Genomic DNA, 20297 nt, shown 5'->3' on the forward strand with positions numbered 1-20297 from the left:
AGAATTTCACCTAGTAATTCCTGAAGTGGAGAGACTGATTCCTCCGTTTCCATAAGTGAACACTCTTGAGATCAATAACGTGGCTGAATTACAGCAACTGCCATTTTAGGAAAAAATAGCCACTCTTATGATGCCTGGCTCCTCATCTGCCTTGTGAGAATGAAAAGTTTGTTTGTCCTTTTTTTTTTCTTTTTAATAAAACAAATCGTGGGTGAAAGGAAATGTCTTAGTGACTGGAGAGATTCTTCTGCAATGCTCTACTTGAGTTTGAAAGCACAAACTCTCTTTTCAGACTTCAGCAAATAATTTTAGCAGGTTGTGGACTGATTCTTGCGTGGAACTTGTAATTGTTTGCCTCTAACATGCTGAGGATTAAGCAGCTGCAGTTGAGACAGCAGGCATTTCAGTCTGGGTCTGCAACATCCCAGGGAAGGGCATCAACAGCTGCTGTCTCCTGGGGTTTGGATGTCCGCCCAGACTCTCACTATCCAAAAGGATTAGTCAAGGTAACAAATTGATGACAGAAAGCTTTGATGACCCACAGGGCATCGTAAACGCAGTAGGTAAAATATGTAAACAACTAAATGCACAATTGCTGGTCATAGGTTGAAAAATCACTGATATGAAGCTGACATCTGGGGAATACAGCATTGCAGTTGTGGGATTATCTATGCAAAGTACTTTGCTTAAGGCCAAGGCTAGAAAATAAAATGAGGGAGCGCAGGACTCCTCGAGATTCCTCATATGATTAACTAGGAAGAATTTATGCACATATATTCGTAGCCTGATGTACTAGGGATCAGTATACTGACATCTCTTTAGTTCAATGCATATCCCCCTTCTGCCCCACAAACAAAATAAATGGGTGGCCATATACTTCCTCCTTAGTTTCACTACCCTGCACCTCTGTGTATAAAAGAAACAGGAGTCTGCCAGTTGCAAGACAAGTTGAAGACACAGGTCCAAATTCTGCTCTCATTTACACTGATACAAATCTGAAGTAATCCCAGGGAAGACAATGGAGTAAAAAAAAAAGGAGGGGGGGTGACCCTGCTGCTAGCCTTCAGTGGGGAAATCTTTTAAGTCCTGAGGACAATGAAATTACTTTGTATTTATTGTAGCATAACTGAGAGAAGAATCTGGCCCTTAACTCTTAAAGATTCCTCCTCTATAAGAGACTATCCTGATTAGACACAACTTTACTTAAAAATTGATGAGTTCAACTAAGTCACAGAATAATTGTTCAGTCTGAGTCATAATTATGCTCTCTTGTTTTTTGCCAGGTTTAGGACTATTGTGGTATTCCTCCCCCCCCTCTCATATCTTGAGGATGCTACTCTGATTGCTGGTGATGATAGGTAGGATTTAGATGCAGCATCTGCTTTCAGAAGAATAGTAGTAATGATCTGAACAGGGAGGAAATTAATTGCTGTTGTTTTTTCTGTTTATGGTGTTGTTGCAGGCAGGGGTGCTGGAACAATTCGTATAGCGGGGGTGTTGAGAAGCACTAAACCAAATGGTAAATACTGTATATAATGGAAACCACTTCAAGCCAGTGGGTGCGGCAGCACCCCTAATTCCAGCACCTGTGGTTGCAGGGTTTCTTTTTGCTGTATTGAGTTTTGCTTACCTTATTAGGGTATGCTTCAAATATGATCCACCATTAAGGAGAGGGATAGCTCAGTGGTTTGAGCATTGGTCTACTAAACCCAGGGTTGTGAGTTTAATCCTTGAAGGGGCCATTTAGGGATCTGGGGCAAAAATCTGTCAGCGGATTGGTCCTGCTTTGAGCAGGGGGTTGAACTAGATGACCTTCTGAGGTCCCTTCTAACCCTGATATTCTATGTCTGTATGGGCCATATTTTATCCAGAGCTGAGACAATCTTTCTTATGAATTAGGCATGAAGCCCCTATTGGGGTTCCAGGGGATGGAACTACAGGGAGTTGTGCTCTAATGGTCAGGTTCACCATTTCCTTATGCAGCAGCCTGTGCAAGGCCAGGCTTTGGTTGGCATTTGAATTGTGCATACCTACCAGGACTAGATAATACTTAGTCTTGCCATGAGTGCAGGAGACTGGACTAGAGGACCTTTCAAAGTCCCTTCCAGTCCTATGATTTTATGACTTTCATTTTAAACAGGCTTGTGGGCCTTGGAGGGTCAGTCAGATTAGGATTTCAGCAGCAAAGAGAGACAGGCTGGAGACGGCTCAGGGCAGCCATTGTCTTCTCCATCTATTTGCTGCCAGAACAAGTTGCCATTAGGAGTTACTTTTGTTGTTAAAAATTAAAACAAAGTTGGGTTCACTCGGTCAAATTCGTATGTCCTTCCTCACTGGCAATTGCCATTCGTAGTGACTGACACAGAAGCAGCTGGAGTCGGGAAATGTCCTAAACTCTTCGGGGCAGTGACTGCAGGGGTGCCATTTAGGGAAGGTGGGGGAGGGGAGTACCCGCCCCCTCCTCTGAGTTTTGTACCACATTTGGGTGAAGTTTGCAGTGGGAGGGAAGATGCTGCCCCTCCTTCCCCCTCTGCCTGCTCCACTGCAGTCTGCAGCTGCCACACTGCCCCCGCCTCCCCACCACAGAGCTCTCACTGGCCATGCCGCTTGGGACTGAGAGCCTGCCTCCTGCTCTGCTGTGCAGAGCTGGCCACAGGATGATGTTGCGGAGTTCCCCTTCTCCTGTCCATTGCGTACCTAGGTGGGCAGAGCATGCCCCTCACTCCAGCTCCTGCCCCGCGGATCTGCCCCCACTGTGCCAACTAGAGACTGAGTACACAGCTGGCCCAGCAACAGCAGCAGCAGCACTTTGGATATAGCCACTCCCTGCACCTGGAGCTCCACTCCTGCCTGCATTCCCCTAGCTACCTGTGTCCCTGCACCCTGAGTGGTTCTCTCCTCCCAGTACACAGCCCCTAGATATCGCCTGCCTTCACCCTGAGCGGTTTTCAAACTTTTTGAGCTGAGGCACTCTCTCCTTGAATTATAATTTTTGGTTGTGCCCCCCACTTCTATTTGCAAAAAACCTAGAGTTTCCAGGTTTCTAAGTAAACCTTGGAATCATGATTAAAGTTGCCCCTCCTCCCCCCATCTGAAATGGTGCTCCTGTGTAACAGTCTTTTTGTTCTGTGTTTATGCAGCACCTAGGACAACTAGGCCCTGGCCCAAGACTGGGACTCCTAGATGCTACGCAATACAACAAATAATATGTGAAAAATGAACTGAGGGTTAAAGGCAGGGAAGGCTGCTCTCCCCTACAGGTAGGACTGGCACTCACTGGTGAAGTGGTTTAAGGATTTTAGAGCCAAGGAGTGCTTCATTGAGCATTCTACCTAAGGCAGTTTTTCCCCATAGTATTCAAGTCACCCCCTTTAATATCCTGAATTATCTCTTAATTAAAGACAGTTTCTCTCAGTACGTAATTATACATATTAACACAAAAGACTGTCATATTGTTCACACATATCACTCACAGGAAAAGATTTTCCATGACATAGTTGTAATCAGCTCGACTGCTGTCTGGCAGGAAACATGCAGCAAACACAATGATGGCATTTAGACCATCACCATAGTATCCTGTGGAACAAACAAAAAGGCATTTGTCTCTCAGTAAAGGGCTCTTAACAAGATCATCTTAAAAAGAAAATAATTATGATAGGCCTGGAATATGGTGATTTTTTTAATCTAAATTTTTAAGCCTAATGGAGATAAAGTAAATCCTCCCCCCTTTTTTTTTAAGTCCAGTTTTTTTAAATCCCAGCTACCTCTGCCGCCAGCAGAGATGGAGACTTGGTATATTCACAAGGGGAGCATGCATGAGGCTACATCCAGACTACACGCCGTATCAGCGGGTTAAAATCGATTGCTCGGGGATCGCTATATCGCGTCTCATCTAGACGCGATATATCGATCCCTGAGCGCGCTTATATCGATTCCGGAACTCCATCAACCCCAACGGAGTTCCCGGAATCGAAGGGAGAGCCGCGAACATCGATCCCGCGCGGTGTGGATGGGTGAGTAATCCGATCTTAGATATTCGACTTCAGCTACGTTATTCACGTAAGCTGAAGTTGCGTATCTAAGATCTATTTCCTCCCCCGTAGTGTGGACCAGCCCTGAGTTGGCTCCCATAAAAGGGAACACTAGCTCAGGACAAACACTGATTGCTGTAGTTAATCTAAAGAAATGGAAATCACCAGAGCGTTTGACATATCAGCCTGGCAATGAGAAAGCTGAGAGAAATTTAGTTGTGGGAGAGAGGTGGTTAGAAGACGATCCTGGTAAGGGCAACCCTGACTGAACTTTTCCCTGGACAGGAGTCATGCAAAACCATTCCTATGGAAATGTAGAGGAGACCCTCCTGAATCTAGTAATGAACACCTGATAAACAGGTTGGGTGTAAGAGCAAAAGAGGAATTCTCTCTGTGCAGGAAGAGCAGCTGACAGGCTGATCAAGGAAGATCAGAGAGGACTAGGTTTTTAGACACGTAAGCCCACGTCCAGACTAACCCGCTGTATCGGCGGGTTAAAATCGATTGCTCGGGGATCGATATATCGCGTCTAGTCTGGACGCGATGTATCGATCCCCGAGCGCGCTTACATCGATTCCGGAACTCCATCAACCCGAACGGAGTTCCGGAATCGACACGGAGAGCCGCGGATATCGATCCCGCGCCGTCTGGACGGGTGAGTAACTCAATCTTAGAAATTCGACTTCAGCTACGTTATTCACGTAGCTGAAGTTGCGTATCTAAGATCGATTTTCCTCTCCTAGTCTGGACGTGGCCTAAGAGTAAGAGCATTCTTTTGTCTCTAGAACTAAGATGAAAATGCCTTTCATAATTTAGCTAGTAAGAAGGTAAGCGAGAGATAGCTGTATTAGTCAAACTGTTCCTTATGTGTTAATTCCCTTTCCTCTCTGTTTTCAATCTTGTTTTAAGAAAATCTGCTGCTGGGTGGGTATTTCAAGTAGACCACTCCTCAAGGGAGCAAAGTTTTCAACATCTAAAGAACAGGAGGCAAAAGGATTTCTGGAGATTAATTCCCACCCAGTTTCAGTCAAAAGGGCATGGGAAAAGGTGTCCTCTTCCAGAAAGGTGTGTGCCCAAGTGCTGAACAACCGAGATGATGGAAGGGCTGGTCACACATGCATACACCACCTCAAATTCAAATGTTTTATAAAGGACAGAAAATATAATTATCCTGACGTTACAAATGGGTACACTGATACAGAGAGAAGATCAGTGACTGAGAAGAAAAAGGTTCACATCAAGTCTGTGACCTGAGTCAGTCTTCTGTCTCTTAGTGCCACGGTTTATCCATTGAACCATATTGCTTCAATTCCTCACTTTGGAAAGTAGTCTGCAGAAGGAGTTCAGTTTTTACAATTGAAACATGTCATATTTGATAAAATATAATTGATCTGAATAAGACGATTGGAAGAATTAGCATATAATTACATTTGCAATTATCCAATTAACAATGTTAATCACAGAGAAGTTTTCAAAGTCACACAGCAGCTTGCATTATTTCAAACCAACAATTAAATGTGCTTTTTCCTGAACTTAGAGCAAGCGGGAGAAAAAAGGACAGCTGACTTTATGTTTGTAAGAGCTTCATACTCAGAGGCCTTCACATGAAGGAATAACCCAGTTTTCTAAACAGGAATTAGAGGAGGACATTGAACTCCCCTGTTTCATTCTTCCTTTTTTTCAGACTTAAGTACCAATCTCAAAAGGGAGAGCAGCAGCTGATACAGCCTTCAACTGAGACAAGGTGGGTGAGATAATATCTTCTCTTGGACCAGTTTCTGTTGGTGAAAGAGACAACATAGCCTTCAGCTAACCAATAACATGAGCTATATTAGCTGTCTTTAATAATGGGCTATATTAAGTCCATATATTCAAGAGTAAGGCAGTATTTTTCACCTCTTCTTTGAAAGCTGGGATGGGATTTCCTTGCTTATGTAAATTACGAAATCTCCAGGGATTCCCTATACAACTAACACAGTGAAATCAAGAGGCAATCCTTTCAGTTGGCCCAGGAACTTGGCATTACCAGGACACAGTGGCAGCTGTGTCCAGTATTTTATACAGTGCTGACAAGGGCCTTATCTTGCAGTTCCACATTAACCCAAAAAGATAATATGCACCTAACCACCTGGAAAAAAAGATTCCACAGATCAAACTAACACACTATTTTTATGCTCTCTTATTGACAAGCAATGTTCATGCACGACAGTGGTGCTTTTTAATCCTTCACCAGAAGACGCTAACAAGAGTTGGCACAAATTCCTTGCCCACAGTTCAGCGGAAGCAACCAGACTGATCACTGAGGTATTTCCCCAGGGGCTGGTGTGGAAGGAAACCTCCTCCCTAGGCTGTAGAGCTGTACCTACTATCCATTCCTCCTCACTCACAGTCTGGCCACCACTCAGATTCTGAACACCACCATCCCTCTCAGGAGTATGGCCAGTGAATCAATATAGTGGTGGATCTAGCTAAACTCTAGTTAATTTATTTCTCAAGCACCTTTCTTTGCTATCTAAGCAGACAGGCTCCACCAGCCCCACTCCTGCTCCTGAATATCTATACAAAGGACTCTGATGGAGGTGGACTTTGTAGTAATGCCATACCAATTGCTCAGGCTCTCCAAAATCCTGCCCCATGCATATGCAATGAAATTGCATCATTTCCACATCCACAGCCCGGGGAAGAAAGGATCTGATTCTTGATAAATAAAGGTTGTAATCTCATTGACTTCAGTGGGCTCAGGATTTCACTCAATGTTTCTAAGTTGGTCAATGTAGTGTCGGTGAGTATTGCTGATTCTTATGCTTCCTTTATGAGAATTAAATTCTAGTTGCAGTATTTTGAAAGCAAATCATGCAGATTCAAAGAGATGGGCTAGAAGACTTAGTAAAGGTTTCCAGCTCAGATTTGTGTGGTTCTTTACAAAACTTTGCATGGGAATGAGAACATCTGCCACACTTTTCTGTCTGAAGAATAAGAAGATGCCAGAAAAAATTCACCAAATAGCACACAGCTTGCTGTTGTGGGTGAACATGTCTTGCACATATTGCTGATAACACATCAGCCATGTCAATGACCAGCTGCTCACTATCTCTTAGCACACAACAGCCTGGAAAGATGGAAGACTGCAGAAGCAAAATAAGGGGTCAGTTTAACAAGTTATTATCCGAAGAAAATGGTCACCACTTCCAAAATGAGTGCTAGAGGTGAGTCAAGGCCAATTCTCTTGGAAACAATATTATTGTAAACTACTGTCACAGCAGACAGCTTCATTTCTACTTTTGGCAGCTTGCCAGATTCAGCTAGTGTCACCTAATTTAACTGGCTCTTTCAACTATATTGTTCATCCTGTTTTGCATGAAAGCATGTGTCAAACAGGTATGAGACAATTCACACTTGTTATAGAGCTGCACAATACTAATCTTTTTTCATTCAAGTTAAGTCATCAATTGTGTTACATTCATGTAAACCTGGTGTAATGCCATGAAGAATCAGACCCAGAGCACCTAAATGGTAGGGAATGGGTTAGACCATTTGGCTTTCACTCCTGGAGAACTGAATTTAAATCCTAACATACATAAACTGAATTGAGTGGTCTGGTCCCCAATGGGAAAACTGTCCATGTTTACAAACCCATCAGAGGATAATGCGGAGTTCAGCACAGAAGTAACTTTTAACAGTAATATTGTGTGACAAAGAGCCTGTTCCTGCTTCCACTGAAATCACATGACAGTCATATCACGGCCTCATTTTCATTTGAACAGAAACCATTGTAAATGCATATGTAAGGGCACGAATCTGGAAAGTTGTGTAAATGTTTTCATAGTATATGCATCTAGAGTGTTTATTCAGCACATACATTAAAACATAAATAAACACTACTAGCAATGTTGCAATTCTTTATTTTTCTTCTTTAATGATACTGTCCATTTATGAAATACCTCCAGGGTCTTTAATTGTGTTGTTATGGTTGAAAACTGTTTTTTTCTGGCTGTTAAAATGTTTTTATTAGCTTATAAGTAATCCTTTTGTGCACTCAGTGATGTGAGTCTCCGCAGGCTTTAACACAGGTCTGCAGGAGGTCACACTAGATGATCATGATGGCGCCTTCTGACCTTTAAGTCTATGTATCTATGAGTGATTGATGTACCTCTGTAACTCTATTAACTTCAAGGGAGCTATACTGCTTTATACTAGCTAAGGATCTGGCCCTGAAAATGTAGTGGAAATGATAGCTTAAATTTCAATAACATAACTAGTGAGCAACACTGCAACAGTGGAAAAACTCATAAGATCTCAGTGGTTATACTGTGTTAACAGCCATTCAAAGTTAATAAACAGCACTCCCATTAATCTTCTCATATGCACAGTGTATCCAAAGGGATCATGAACCTGATATGTCAATGGAAAGACATTTTTCTTTATTTTTAATTTTCTTATTTTAAGTTTCTATGGTAACAAGTCCAATGGGGTAAATAACTTGGGGTGGGCTTAGCTACTGTATCAACACTGGTGGTGCTTTTAGGTTGTTAGTGACCAGAAAGATTGAGGAAGACCTGACTGAAGTAGAGTCTGTATGGCTTGATAGCTTATCTCTCTCACCAACAGAAGTTGATCCAATAAGATATTATCTCACCCACTTTGCCTCTCCAATACTACAAGTACACAGCTTAAATGGGGTCACTCTCCTGGTTATATTTGATGGATTGTCTAATAATTACCAAGTATGCGAGGAACATAGAATAAAATATTTGCTCAGCTTGCTGGTGAAAGGCTGATTGATGCTCATGAAAATAACTTTAGCAATGTTCCAGGTTAATCAAGGGCACATATGCTGAAGCCCCAGGGAAGCACTGCATACATTATGGGCAGTTTTTCCTTTAACCGCATGTCCTACTTGGAACTGTACACCCTTGCTTTGGAAAATGGTTGCAGTCAGTCATGCACAGAATAAAAGTAGTTTAATGAATCACAGAACAGCATACTTCATGAGGCAAAAACTATTATATCTATAGCCTACAGAGTAGATTTTTCAGTCAGCTGGCTATAGAAAAACCAAAGCATTCACTCTTTACTGAAAGGGAATTTTATGCTATGAGTATCATGTTGCTAATAAGGCATCTATATTAGTATATTTGCTATTGTTTGAGATGCTCAGGTATTTAAAGTATCTATCATTGGAGATTTTTAAGAACAGTTAGATGTTTGTCTATCAGGAATGGTCTAGATAATACTTAGTCCTTCCATGAGTGCAGGGGACTGGATAGATGATCTCTTGAGGTCCCTTCCAGTCCTATGATTCTATGATCATCTCATTTCTACCTCTGCCAGGTTGAATCAAACATTAGGCCTGACTTAGGTAGATCTCCCTTTACACCAGTTTTACACTGGATGAAGTCAATTTACTTCATTGGAGTTACTTCTGATTTGCCCCATGTAAGTTAGAACAGAATCAGGCCCATTACCTCTCCCAGAAATAATTCAGCACAGCAAGGAATACTGCTGAGGGATGTAACCCATACCCCATGGTTGGAGGTAATCTAGTCTTCCCAAGTGAACTTCCAAACGCTGCAGGTTAAATTCACCCATGGAACAGAAACATGAAAATGATAGCTCCTTGAACCAGCTGATCTCCCTGTATCTCCAGAAAGACCAATTACCCTCCCTGTAGGGTGAATATTTCTATACAATTATTCTCTTATGCGGTTTCTGCCACAGATGAGTGGCTTTCAGTTCCACTAGGGGCACTATAAGATCCCAGCTGCTCAGGAAATGTGCTGAGTCAGGGCATGTCCCCTTGCTGAAAATATCACTCAATTTTGGGTATAAGCTAGTGGCCCACTGGCCTTTTGATGGACAGGCATTTGCAGCTGCTTTTTTGCCATCACAGTGGACTTTTGGCAAATGGGGCTCTGCACCTGGGTGTTCAGCAACAGCCCAGGCATGAATCTGGCCCCCTAGTATTTACTGTAATGTGAGAGTCTGAGGCCTGGTCTACACTATGCATTTAAACCGATTTTAGCAGCGTTAAACCAATTTAACGCTGTACCCGTCCACACTACGAGGCCCTTTATATCGATATAAAGGGCTCTTTATATCGGTTTCTGTACTTCTCCCCAACGAGAGGAGTAGCACTAAAATCGGTATTACCATATCGGATTAGGGTTAGTGTGGCCGTAAATTGATGGTATTGGCCTCTGGGCAGTATCCCACAGTGCATCACTGTGACCACTCTGGACAGCAATCTCAGCTCGGGTGCAGTGGCCAGGTAAACAGGAAAAGCCCCGCGAAATTTTGATTTTCATTTCCTGTTTGCCCAGCGTGGAGCTCTGATCAGCATGGGTGGCAATGCAGTCCCATATCCAAAAAGAGCTCCAGCATGGACCGTACGGGAGATACTGAATCTGATCGCTGTATGGGGAGACAAATCTGTTCTATCAGAGCTCCATTACAGAAGACAAAATGCCAAAGCATTTGAAAAAAAAATCTCCAGGCTACACAGTGCTGCGTGACAAGCGTAACGAGAAGCCAGAGACTCAAACGGATTCTCATGGAGGGAGGGAGGGGGGTACTGAGGACTCCAGCTATCCCACAGTCCTCGTCAATTTACTCCCTCCCCCCCCCACGTGAAAGAAAAGGGAAAGAAATCATTTCTTGACTTTTTTCAATGTCACCCTATGTCTACTGAATGCTGCTGGTAGAAGCGATGCTGCAGCAGTGAAGAGCAGTATCCGCTCCTCTCCCCTCCCTGGTGGCAGATGGTACATGCTTGATAACTGCTGAATACCCCTGGCTGGCCTCAGGGGCGCCTGGGTAAAAATAGGAATGATTCCTGGTCATTCCCAGTAGATGGTACAGAACGGCTGGTAACTGTCTTCATCATAGCCACGGGGGGCTGAGCTCCATCAGGCCCCTCCCTTTCTGGTGTAAAGAAAAGATTCTGTACTGCCTGGACTATCATAGCAGCGGGATGCTGGGCTCCTCTCCCCGGCATCGCTTAATGTCCTGCCTGGACTGTCATAGCACGGGGAGGCTGCCTCCCCCTCATTTTATCTCACTAACAAGTCACTGTTTCTTATTCCTGCATTCTTTATAACGTCATGACACAAATGGGGGGGACACTGCCACAGTAGCCCAGGAAGGTTGGGGGAGGAGGGAAGCAACGGGTAGGGTTGTTGCAGGGGCACCCTCCGTGAGGCATGTAGCTCATCATTTCTGCTGGATCTGACACGGAGCAGCTGTACTCTCTGATACACTGTATCTCTAGTACACTTGTCCCAAATTCTAGGCAGGACTATTTTTAGAAACCATAAAGCAGGGATTGACTTGGGGAGTCATTCCCAGTTTTGCTTTTGCGCCCCCGGCCGACCTCAGCCAGGGGCACCCCTGATAGCAGCAGACAGCACAGAAGGACAGATAACCGTCATCTCATTCCCAAATTACCCTGGCAGCAGACGGTACAGAACGACTGGTAACCATCTCTGCTATCATGGAAAAGCAAATGAATGCTGCTGTGTAGCGCTGGAGTATCGCCTGTCCGCGGCATCCAGTACACGTACGGTGACTGTAAAAATAAAAAGCTGAATGGGCTCCATGGTTGCCATGCTATGGCGTCTGCCAGGACAATCCAGGGAAAAAGGGCGCGAAATGATTGTCTGCCGTTGCTTTCCCGGAGGAAGGAATGACTGACGACATTTACCCAGAACCAACCGCGACAATGATTTTTGCCCCCATCAGCCACTGGGCTCTCAACCCAGAATTCTAAGGGCGGGGGAGACTGCGGGAACTATGGGATAGCTATGGAATAGCTACCCACAGTGCAACGCTCCGGAAATCAACGCTAGCCTCGGACCATGGACGCACACGGCCGAATTAATGTGCTTAGTGTGGCCGTGTGCCCTTGACTTTATACATTCTGTTTTATAAAACCGGTTTATGTAAAATCGGAATTATCCCGTAGTGTAGACGTACCTCGAGAGTTGTTTATATGGGTGGCTGAAAAATGAACTCAGTTTTCCCACTGGCTGATGAAGCATGTTTTTTCACATCACTGTAAAAATGCTTTTAGGAGTTCCCTACCTCCATGAGAAATAACTTTTTTGTAAGGCTCAATGACTTTCATATCAATCCTCTGTTCCTGTTCGCCAATCACTACTGTTCTCCATAACCTGTTGTCTTGTCGCTCTTCCTCAGCAGTATACTCTGGAATGGATTCAGACTCTTCTTGGAAAACATCCCTAACAGCTGCTTGGTCTTCTGAAAAAATAAAACAGCACATAATACTATAATATCTTCATAATTAGAGTGGTCCAAATTTGCGGTAACTCAGTGAACTCAACTGTCCCTTTAAAGCCATTAGAGTTAGTCTGGATTTACAGTGCTATAAATACGAACAGAATGTGACCCTGTAACAGCCACTTGGTCAGATCTGCCTCTCTTTTCACCATTTTGAACATGATAATAGTAAATAATCACAGTGCACAATTGCCTTTATGTTCTGCAGGTAACAAAATGGAATGTAACACTGATCAGCAACTTGCAGTGGCTATTGAACTGCAGCTCTTCAATGATATAGGTTGCTGGTGTGATAACTATACCACAAATGTAAAGTACAAAGTTAAAATAGAAAAAGTAAGCCCTTGGTCACACCAGCACTTGTTGAGGGAGGGGGCAGAGAAGGAAAACAATAGGGCTGCATTGTTCTCAACTTTTTCCCTTTTATCAAGTGTTCCTCCTCTTTTTTTATTTTTTTGGTGGACATCAAAGAGGTCTGAAATTGAGAAGTATCAGATTAAACCAAACAACATTCAGAGTACTACTTCACATCCAAAAACATCAGACTCCACATGGCTGGCTGCTCCAATATATTAAACAAAATTTTCAGGGTGCGAATTTTACTCCTTGTAATCCCTTTCATTTAAGGATGAAATCTTTGTCCCCTGCTAAAATGATCAAATAAACACATGGATGGAGGAACTACAAACTCTCTTCCTGGATGTAAAGTGTGGAGCAGGGATTGTGATGCACTGGTACATAAAATTCAGGCACTCCGCAGTCACACTCACATTCAAAGCCCACAGAGGACTATGGAGTCCCTCAGCACAGCCCCTCTGTTTCCCAGTCCCCCCAGCCCATGCAGGATGTCACTGTATTTCTGCTGCATTTTGGGAGTTGCACAGTCACAAAAGATGCTGCAGAATTTAGTTCTAAATTAGGAATAAATAGATTAACCGAGTAACAAGGGACCAGAGTTGGTTTCTGATACTCCTGCGACTATGTCAAGTAATTAGCAAAACACATATATCCATTCTGCATTGAAAAGCATGGCTGCTAATGTATGTCTAATTATATCCCCGGTTGTGAGATTTAGTGGCTGGCCACACAAAAATTAGCATATGGTACTAACTTCATTTGTAGTTGGAATTACTTAATTTCTTTTCCTAGCTATTGACTATAATATAGGATTTTTGAGTGAATCTGTTCCTCATTTCCATCCATTTTTTATTAATCTTCCTGGGGCATTTCAGCATTGTGAACACACACCATGAATAAACAGGCAGTCTGAGCAAACATCTCCTCCTCAGAAAGAGAGGAAACAGCCCTGAAGACAGATATGGCAGAGAAGCAGAGAATTTTTTTTCCGTGCATGACACACATAAATAGCAAGCTCAGTCTTAAGTGAAAAGACTAAATATAGATAGCAAGAAAATTTGGGGAAAAAATGGAAGCATTTTAAACCCTAACTAAAAACAACCAAGAATCTAATTAGTTTGGCTGAATTGCCAAATATATTTATATTTTGTGTTTATGTTGAGATATCTGTTCTGTTTAATGCAGCATTCCTAACTAAGCTGATGAAGAGTCACTATTTTAATACAAACAGTGTCCACATTAGCCATGCATACTCATGTACTGAACCACTGTAGTTTTGCCCTGTGTGCATGCTAGCATTGTCCCCTGGGTATTTGTCCTGCAGTTCTTGTCACAACTTCCCAGAAGCAGTGGTTTCTGGGCCTGAGGGTTTGAAAGGCCACAAGTGTCCTGTGGGGCAGTAAGGGGACCATTATCTGAAACACTTCAGTTTGAACTGTTTAGTGATGTCTGTACTGGTTCCAAACCAGTGCAAGCTGAAACAGCTCCAACTGAGCTAATACTGAGCCCTACTGAAAGCAGAGCTTTAGCCCACATGTAACTCGCATGGAGCACTTCTGTGTATGGACTAAAGGGGCCAGCTCCTCAGCTAATGTAAATCAGACTAGCTTCACTGTTTTCAAGGTGTTTTACAAGCATGCTAAGAGGCCCAGTTTCTTATAAAATTCTCCAGTGCAAACAAGGCCTTTAGCCTTCTAGGAGAAAAAGGCCAGTATTTCTTGAATTACTACTCAAAAAATATTCATGAATAAATCAGATTTATTTCTGTAATCTTTTGAATTAATGAACTGCTGAAACTTCTGGTACTTACCACCATGGGGGGAAAAGAAGTATGTATTAGTATTTTACATACAAGCTCTTTTGCAACAGTTCCCATTTCTGTGTTTAAATTACTTGTTTAAACTCATGGTCCAGAAAAAGAAGATGACTAGTTCTTCAGGATACAAAATCCAGGTCTAGTATCAGAGATGCTCAGAGACAGTAGATCCCACTCCAGTCATACCCTTACTTGATAAGTTGATAGCAATGAAAAACAAGACAGCTGGAGTTGTCATTAACCATCATTTACATAAACTGGGCTTGTCTGTCACTTGTGCTGTACCAGAATGATAATGGCTCTGTGCCTTCGTGAACTTCCAAGATTAAACTTCAGTTTTATTGAGAAGGATCTGGAGTCTTGCTCTTTGGATTTGGGTACTTGAGACAGAATTTGTTGACACTGTGATTGGCTATAGAGGTAGTTAGGGTTCCCCTTTCCCCACTCCGAACCCTGGGGTACAGATGTGGGGACCCATATGAAAGACCCCCCTAAGCTTATTTCTACCAGCTGAGGTTAAAAACTTCCCCAAGGCACAAATTCCGTTCCTTGTCCTTGTATGGTATTGCTGCCGCCACCAAGTGATTTACACAAAAATCACTTGGAGTCCCTATCCCCCCACACCCCTTCACCCCCTTTCCTGGGGAGGCTTGAAAATAATACACCAACCAATTGGTTAGCAATGTGAGCACAGACCAAGCCCTTTGTCTTTAGGACGCTGAAAATCAATCAGGTTCTTATAAGAAGAACTTTATTTATAAAGAAAAAGTAAAAGAATCACACCTGCAAAATCAGGATGGAAGGTAACTTTACAGGGTAAATAAAAAGATTTAAAACACAGAGGATTCCCTTCTGGCTCAGCTTCACAGTTACAAAACAGGAATGAAATTACCTCTTTAGCATAGGGAAAATTCACAAGCTAAAACAAAAGATAACCTAATGCATTTCCTTGCCTACTTACAATTTCTGTAATTTTAGATTCATCATTCTAGGTATATTTTCAGGAGATGTTTCTTGGTCTCTCTCCATCCGGAGAGGGAACAAGAAAGAGAGCCACAAACAACCCCACTTCCCCCAGATCTGAAAGTATCTTCTTTTCTCTTGGTCCTTCTGGTTACGTGCCAACTAGGTTATTTGCGCTTCTTAACCCCTTACAGGTAAAGCGATTTTGAGCAGCTGCCAAGGAGGGATTTTTATGCTACCTTTCTTTCTATGTTTATGACAGAGGTAAATCAAATAATTTGATTCAGACCCTATTTTCTCACTTTACATAGCTTTGTAAAGACACGAATCCCCAAGGAAGATTTTCTTCCTACTCAGCCAGTCTGTTTTCTGATTTTAAGGGGTTTTTTTCACATGAGGTACATGAAGCACTTAAATCAACTTGAAGCTGGTTGTTTTTTTTTATTTTTTTATTTTTGTTTTTTGCTAATCTGAGTAATGGAATAAATTCCTTGAGCAAAGTTCTGTCAGTTCACATAGACATTTCAGGTCCAATCCAGGACATAACCCTCCAAGTATAAGAAATAAAAGGAACGGACACCTTTAACTCTTTAAGTTAATGGTACTTGGCAAATGGCTCATATTTAGTGAGTAAATGATGAATTGTCTGATTTAGAAAGTGACATTAAAAACATGGGGCCAAATTCAGACTTGGGGTAAATGGGAACAATTCCCATTGAAATCACTGGTATTTGCATCCAGCTGATTTCTCCCCACCCCTTTTCTTATATTCAGAAATAATTAGCTTTCACCCAGTATTCAATATAGTCAAATTCTGAAAACTTCTCTGCAGAAACCAGGGATTTTTTAATTTTTTTTTTATTTTTTTTTACATTTCAACCATCTAGTCAGCTCATCATCACTTTCCACATCTGCCCATAACAAGCTCTTTCCTCTAACCAGAGGTGACATTAGAAATGCTTATGGATGGCTGAGTACACACAGTGATATCCTCTTTAGCAATAACAGCTTAAGCTGACATTACTGTTCCTTGCATGTTGAAATGATCATTCCAAGAACTTTTAATTTACAATGTCCTCTCTGGTAACAAAACATTTATATGCAAGGAAGAATTTAGTTTAAATGTATTAAAAAGTTGTCCTCTGTTGTTGGTTGTGAATGTGTGGTCCCCACATAGAAACAAATTATAAATATTATTCATTTACACAAATTGTATATAAGGCCAGTTATGTACCAAAAAAGAATTAGCACAATAACCAGATCCCTCGCACCATCAGAACAGTTGAATTAAGCAATGCTATAAATTGTTTTACATAAGTAGTATGAGAGAGACAATAGTATCTGGGTTAAGGCACTAGAATTAGATTCAGTTGATCATGGTTCAGTCACTTGGTTCTGCCATATGCAAGCTTATATGCCCTTTCATCTCTGTGTCCTTTAGCTCCCTATATATGAAACAGGGCTAATATTACTTCTTTCATCCAACACTTTGTCTTGTCTATTTAGACTGTATAGTCTTCATTGCAGGGACTGCTGTGCCTAGCATATCAGAGCACAAGAATTGGTTGCCGCTTCTAGGCAATACTGTAACACAAATAACAATAACACATTCATTGTGAAACATGTTAAGTTTCACTGCTGACTTTCAGAATACTGCTGATCAATGCAACATGCACAGTAGATTTGTTCTGGTAAATGTCAAAGTCTGAACTGACTTTTATTCAGATATAATATCTGTCTAGAACTATATGAGCAGAACAAAAAACTCTCTGTCTCCTTATCTGATGACTATCAAGATTTGGCCAGGTGTTCACAGAAATTTTGTAACAGGGAGACTTTTTTCTGCTGTAATATGTCCCATAAGGACTTTCATTGTACCGTGTTTTTTCTTTGCAGGACTGCGATTACAGGTGCACATGCTTCATTAACCGCATATAGTTTTGCAGCATTTTTTCTAAAATGGGAAGAGAGATTAATATTAACTGATATTTTATTATAAAAACTTGCAGTCCAAATACTGACTCCAAACAATGATGTCCATTTATTTGCTAGCAACACAAAATCTAACTTGCTTTAACTTAATCAAGGAAGAATGCTGAATTCACTAGAACTCTACAGTCTATTGTAGACACTACATCCAGCTGGAGAAGCATTTCATATACAGAATTAAGGCTTTGGTTAAGTAAACGCATAGCATGTGCTTACGTTTGTAGTCGTCCCATTGACTCCAAGGTCCTAAATGCATTGTTGGATTAGGGTCTAATGGGCAATAATTTAAATGGCAAATCAGCTTTCATCTTAATAACATGTACAGTACTCTATAACATAATTAGGGCCAGATTAATTTCCATTGATACAGGATGGGGTAGTAGTTTGGCCCACCGCACCAGATGGGGAAAACTGCTGTGGAGGGTTGGTGGTGTTTGCACTGACACCATCTCTCAGGGGAAAGACAGCTTTAATTTCTGCCTGGAGCTCAACAGGAGCCCTGCCAGCACAGGTGCTTAGTCAATGCACTGAATCAACACTTCCCCTTCTGTCCTGGGCCCTCCCTGTCAGGGACACTCTTTTGGAACTGCAATGGTGCTGTACATTCCATTGCTGGCACATACCAGAATATCCTTTACTGAAATTATCCCTTTATCTCTAAGAACACTGAGCTTTTCATATTTTTTTACGATGAGACCCATATTTTTAAAAAGGCATGGAAAAGTGGGCTCGTACCAAAAGTAATAAGGATGGTCTTGTCTAGTAAGGCACTGCACGGGGACTTGGGAGACGTGTATTCAATTCCCAGCTCAACTGCAGACTCTGTGTGTGACCTTGGGCAAGTTACATAATTCACTTTACTTCTCAGTTCCTTCTCTGTAAAATGGGGATAATTCCCTAACTCACAGAGAAATTGAGAGGATAAAATCCATTAATGATTGGTATCTCAGCTCCTCACATAGTGATGAGGACCAACTAAGTACCTAGAGAGAGTACTGCCCAAGAAATAAGTAAGCGTGATCCTGACAATAATTCTTTTGTAAGTCTCGCCTCTGTCTCCAGGAACACAATAAACAAATATGGAGAGAGAAAAAAATCACTAAACATGTAAAGGATAATGGAACCACGTGCAATAAGAAGCATTGCTTATTAAGAACTGATCTTGCCCAATAAATTCAAATGTTTTATTATTTAAAGATAATTACTAAATTAATAACTAGTAAATGAATGAAAAGGAGTAGATAGAATAATTAGGATTTTAGTAAACCATTTACTACAGTATATCATGAAATTTCTCTCAATATTACTTCAAACCGACTTGGATGTGAACAGTCCCACAGTATAAAAACTGGCTGAAGGTGCACAAAGGGTTATGACAAAATATTAACTTTTGGTTGAGGAAGTTGTCTACTAGGTATTGCCAGGAAGTGTGTTAGATTGAGTTTTATGTAATGATCTAGATTCTAGAAGAAGAGGTAAAGAGAACTTCTATGAACCACATAAATGTTGTTATCCCAGACACTGATGAGGACAAAGAGAACACAAAGAAACCTAGGGGGATTAGACTGATGGACAGAAAATAACAAAATAAGATTCATCTTGCTAAAATGCAAGCTATGATATCAGCAAAAATAATCTGAAACAAAGATATTAACTGGGAAGGAGAAATCTGGAAATGAATAATGTCAAGAGAGACTTAGGATCAAATTTTCTAAACTGTCAATGTACTTCCTAGTTATGCAATATAAACATACTGAAAACCCGAGTAGTAATACCTATAACTGTACCTAACCCAGTACTGACTATCAAAGAACTGGTAAATCCTAAAATATGCTCCTAACCAAAGAGGGATTTTTCTCAGGACAAGTCCCAAAGTAGTGCTGGGGAGTGAGAGGAGTCTGAACTTCTACATTTCTATGGCTAGCTGTTCTTACCTCCAGGATAATCAGCTAATCAATTAATCTAGTTCTCCGTGTGGCCCTAAAGAAGTAGACATGACTGATTATTTTCCATGGGGAAGAGACAGAAACGGAAAATGGAACTATTTGGAAATCTTGCCTCCAGTCTGAAGTATTAGATTTACTTACACTACCTAAACCTTGACACACAAGAGACAGACCTAAGCCCATCCAAAGCAATGAGGAAAAGCCTACTTTATTTCTGGATAATGTCTTCCAGTCTAGTTCATTACCATTTCCAGTGTATTCAAAAGAATCTGCTTCATCAGGTGTGTCAAGGTCATCTACATTGATGTCAATTTCATCTGGCGTATCCAGATTATCATCAGAAAGGACAGACCCTTCACTTCGGTCCAAAGAAAGGTTGATGTTTGGAGCAGTGAGCTTTATTCTTCTGGGATGGGAACCATTAAGATCCAGGGAATTAGGTGGCTCTAAATAAATATGAAGAAAAAGAAGAGCATCTGTATCAGATAAAACTGCCCTATTGAATGCTTTTGAACAACGTCAAACACATTTAACAAAGAGATTTTCTATCAACCAGTCGTTTAAAATTATATAATATATAAAATCAATTGTAAAAAAAAAAAGTTTATAAGAAACTAAAATAGAATTATGTCTTCAGAAATGTCAAATGTAGCTAGAAGCTCTACATTACATGAAGTCCCAGTGACCTCAGTGAGATACATATAGAAGCATCCAAGGACAGAATTTGACCCTGTAAATTTAGTAAAAATTATCATTATATTTAAATAACAGATGAAGGACTTGTATTGCCATGTTCCAAACTCAAATAGTAACACCATTATTAATCATAATCACTTTCTCTTAAATTGTTCAAAATGGGATTTAGCTGCTTTGAAGACAGGCCTGAGCAAGAAAGTTCAG

General features: G+C 41.4%; 1 protein-coding gene across 7 annotated transcripts in view; it reads right to left on the reverse strand.

Moving 5' to 3' along the window:
- Window positions 1-20297, reverse strand: part of PRUNE2 (prune homolog 2 with BCH domain) — a 356369-nt gene that overhangs the window by 217568 nt on the left and 118504 nt on the right. For all 7 annotated transcript variants that reach the window (XR_007773157.1, XR_007773158.1, XM_050944083.1 and 4 more), the window contains 3 exons: window positions 19643-19843; window positions 12111-12287; window positions 3474-3576 (listed from right to left, as the gene is read on the reverse strand). Coding sequence is in view for 5 of the 7 variants with exons in the window: in XM_050944083.1 (XP_050800040.1) it covers window positions 3474-3576; window positions 12111-12287; window positions 19643-19843 (481 nt within the window). In the remaining 2 variants the exon portion in view is untranslated. The remainder of the gene's footprint in view (window positions 1-3473; window positions 3577-12110; window positions 12288-19642; window positions 19844-20297) is intronic.

This window comes from Gopherus flavomarginatus, chromosome 3 (assembly GCF_025201925.1).
Source record: "Gopherus flavomarginatus isolate rGopFla2 chromosome 3, rGopFla2.mat.asm, whole genome shotgun sequence".
Taxonomy (NCBI): domain Eukaryota; kingdom Metazoa; phylum Chordata; order Testudines; family Testudinidae; genus Gopherus; species Gopherus flavomarginatus.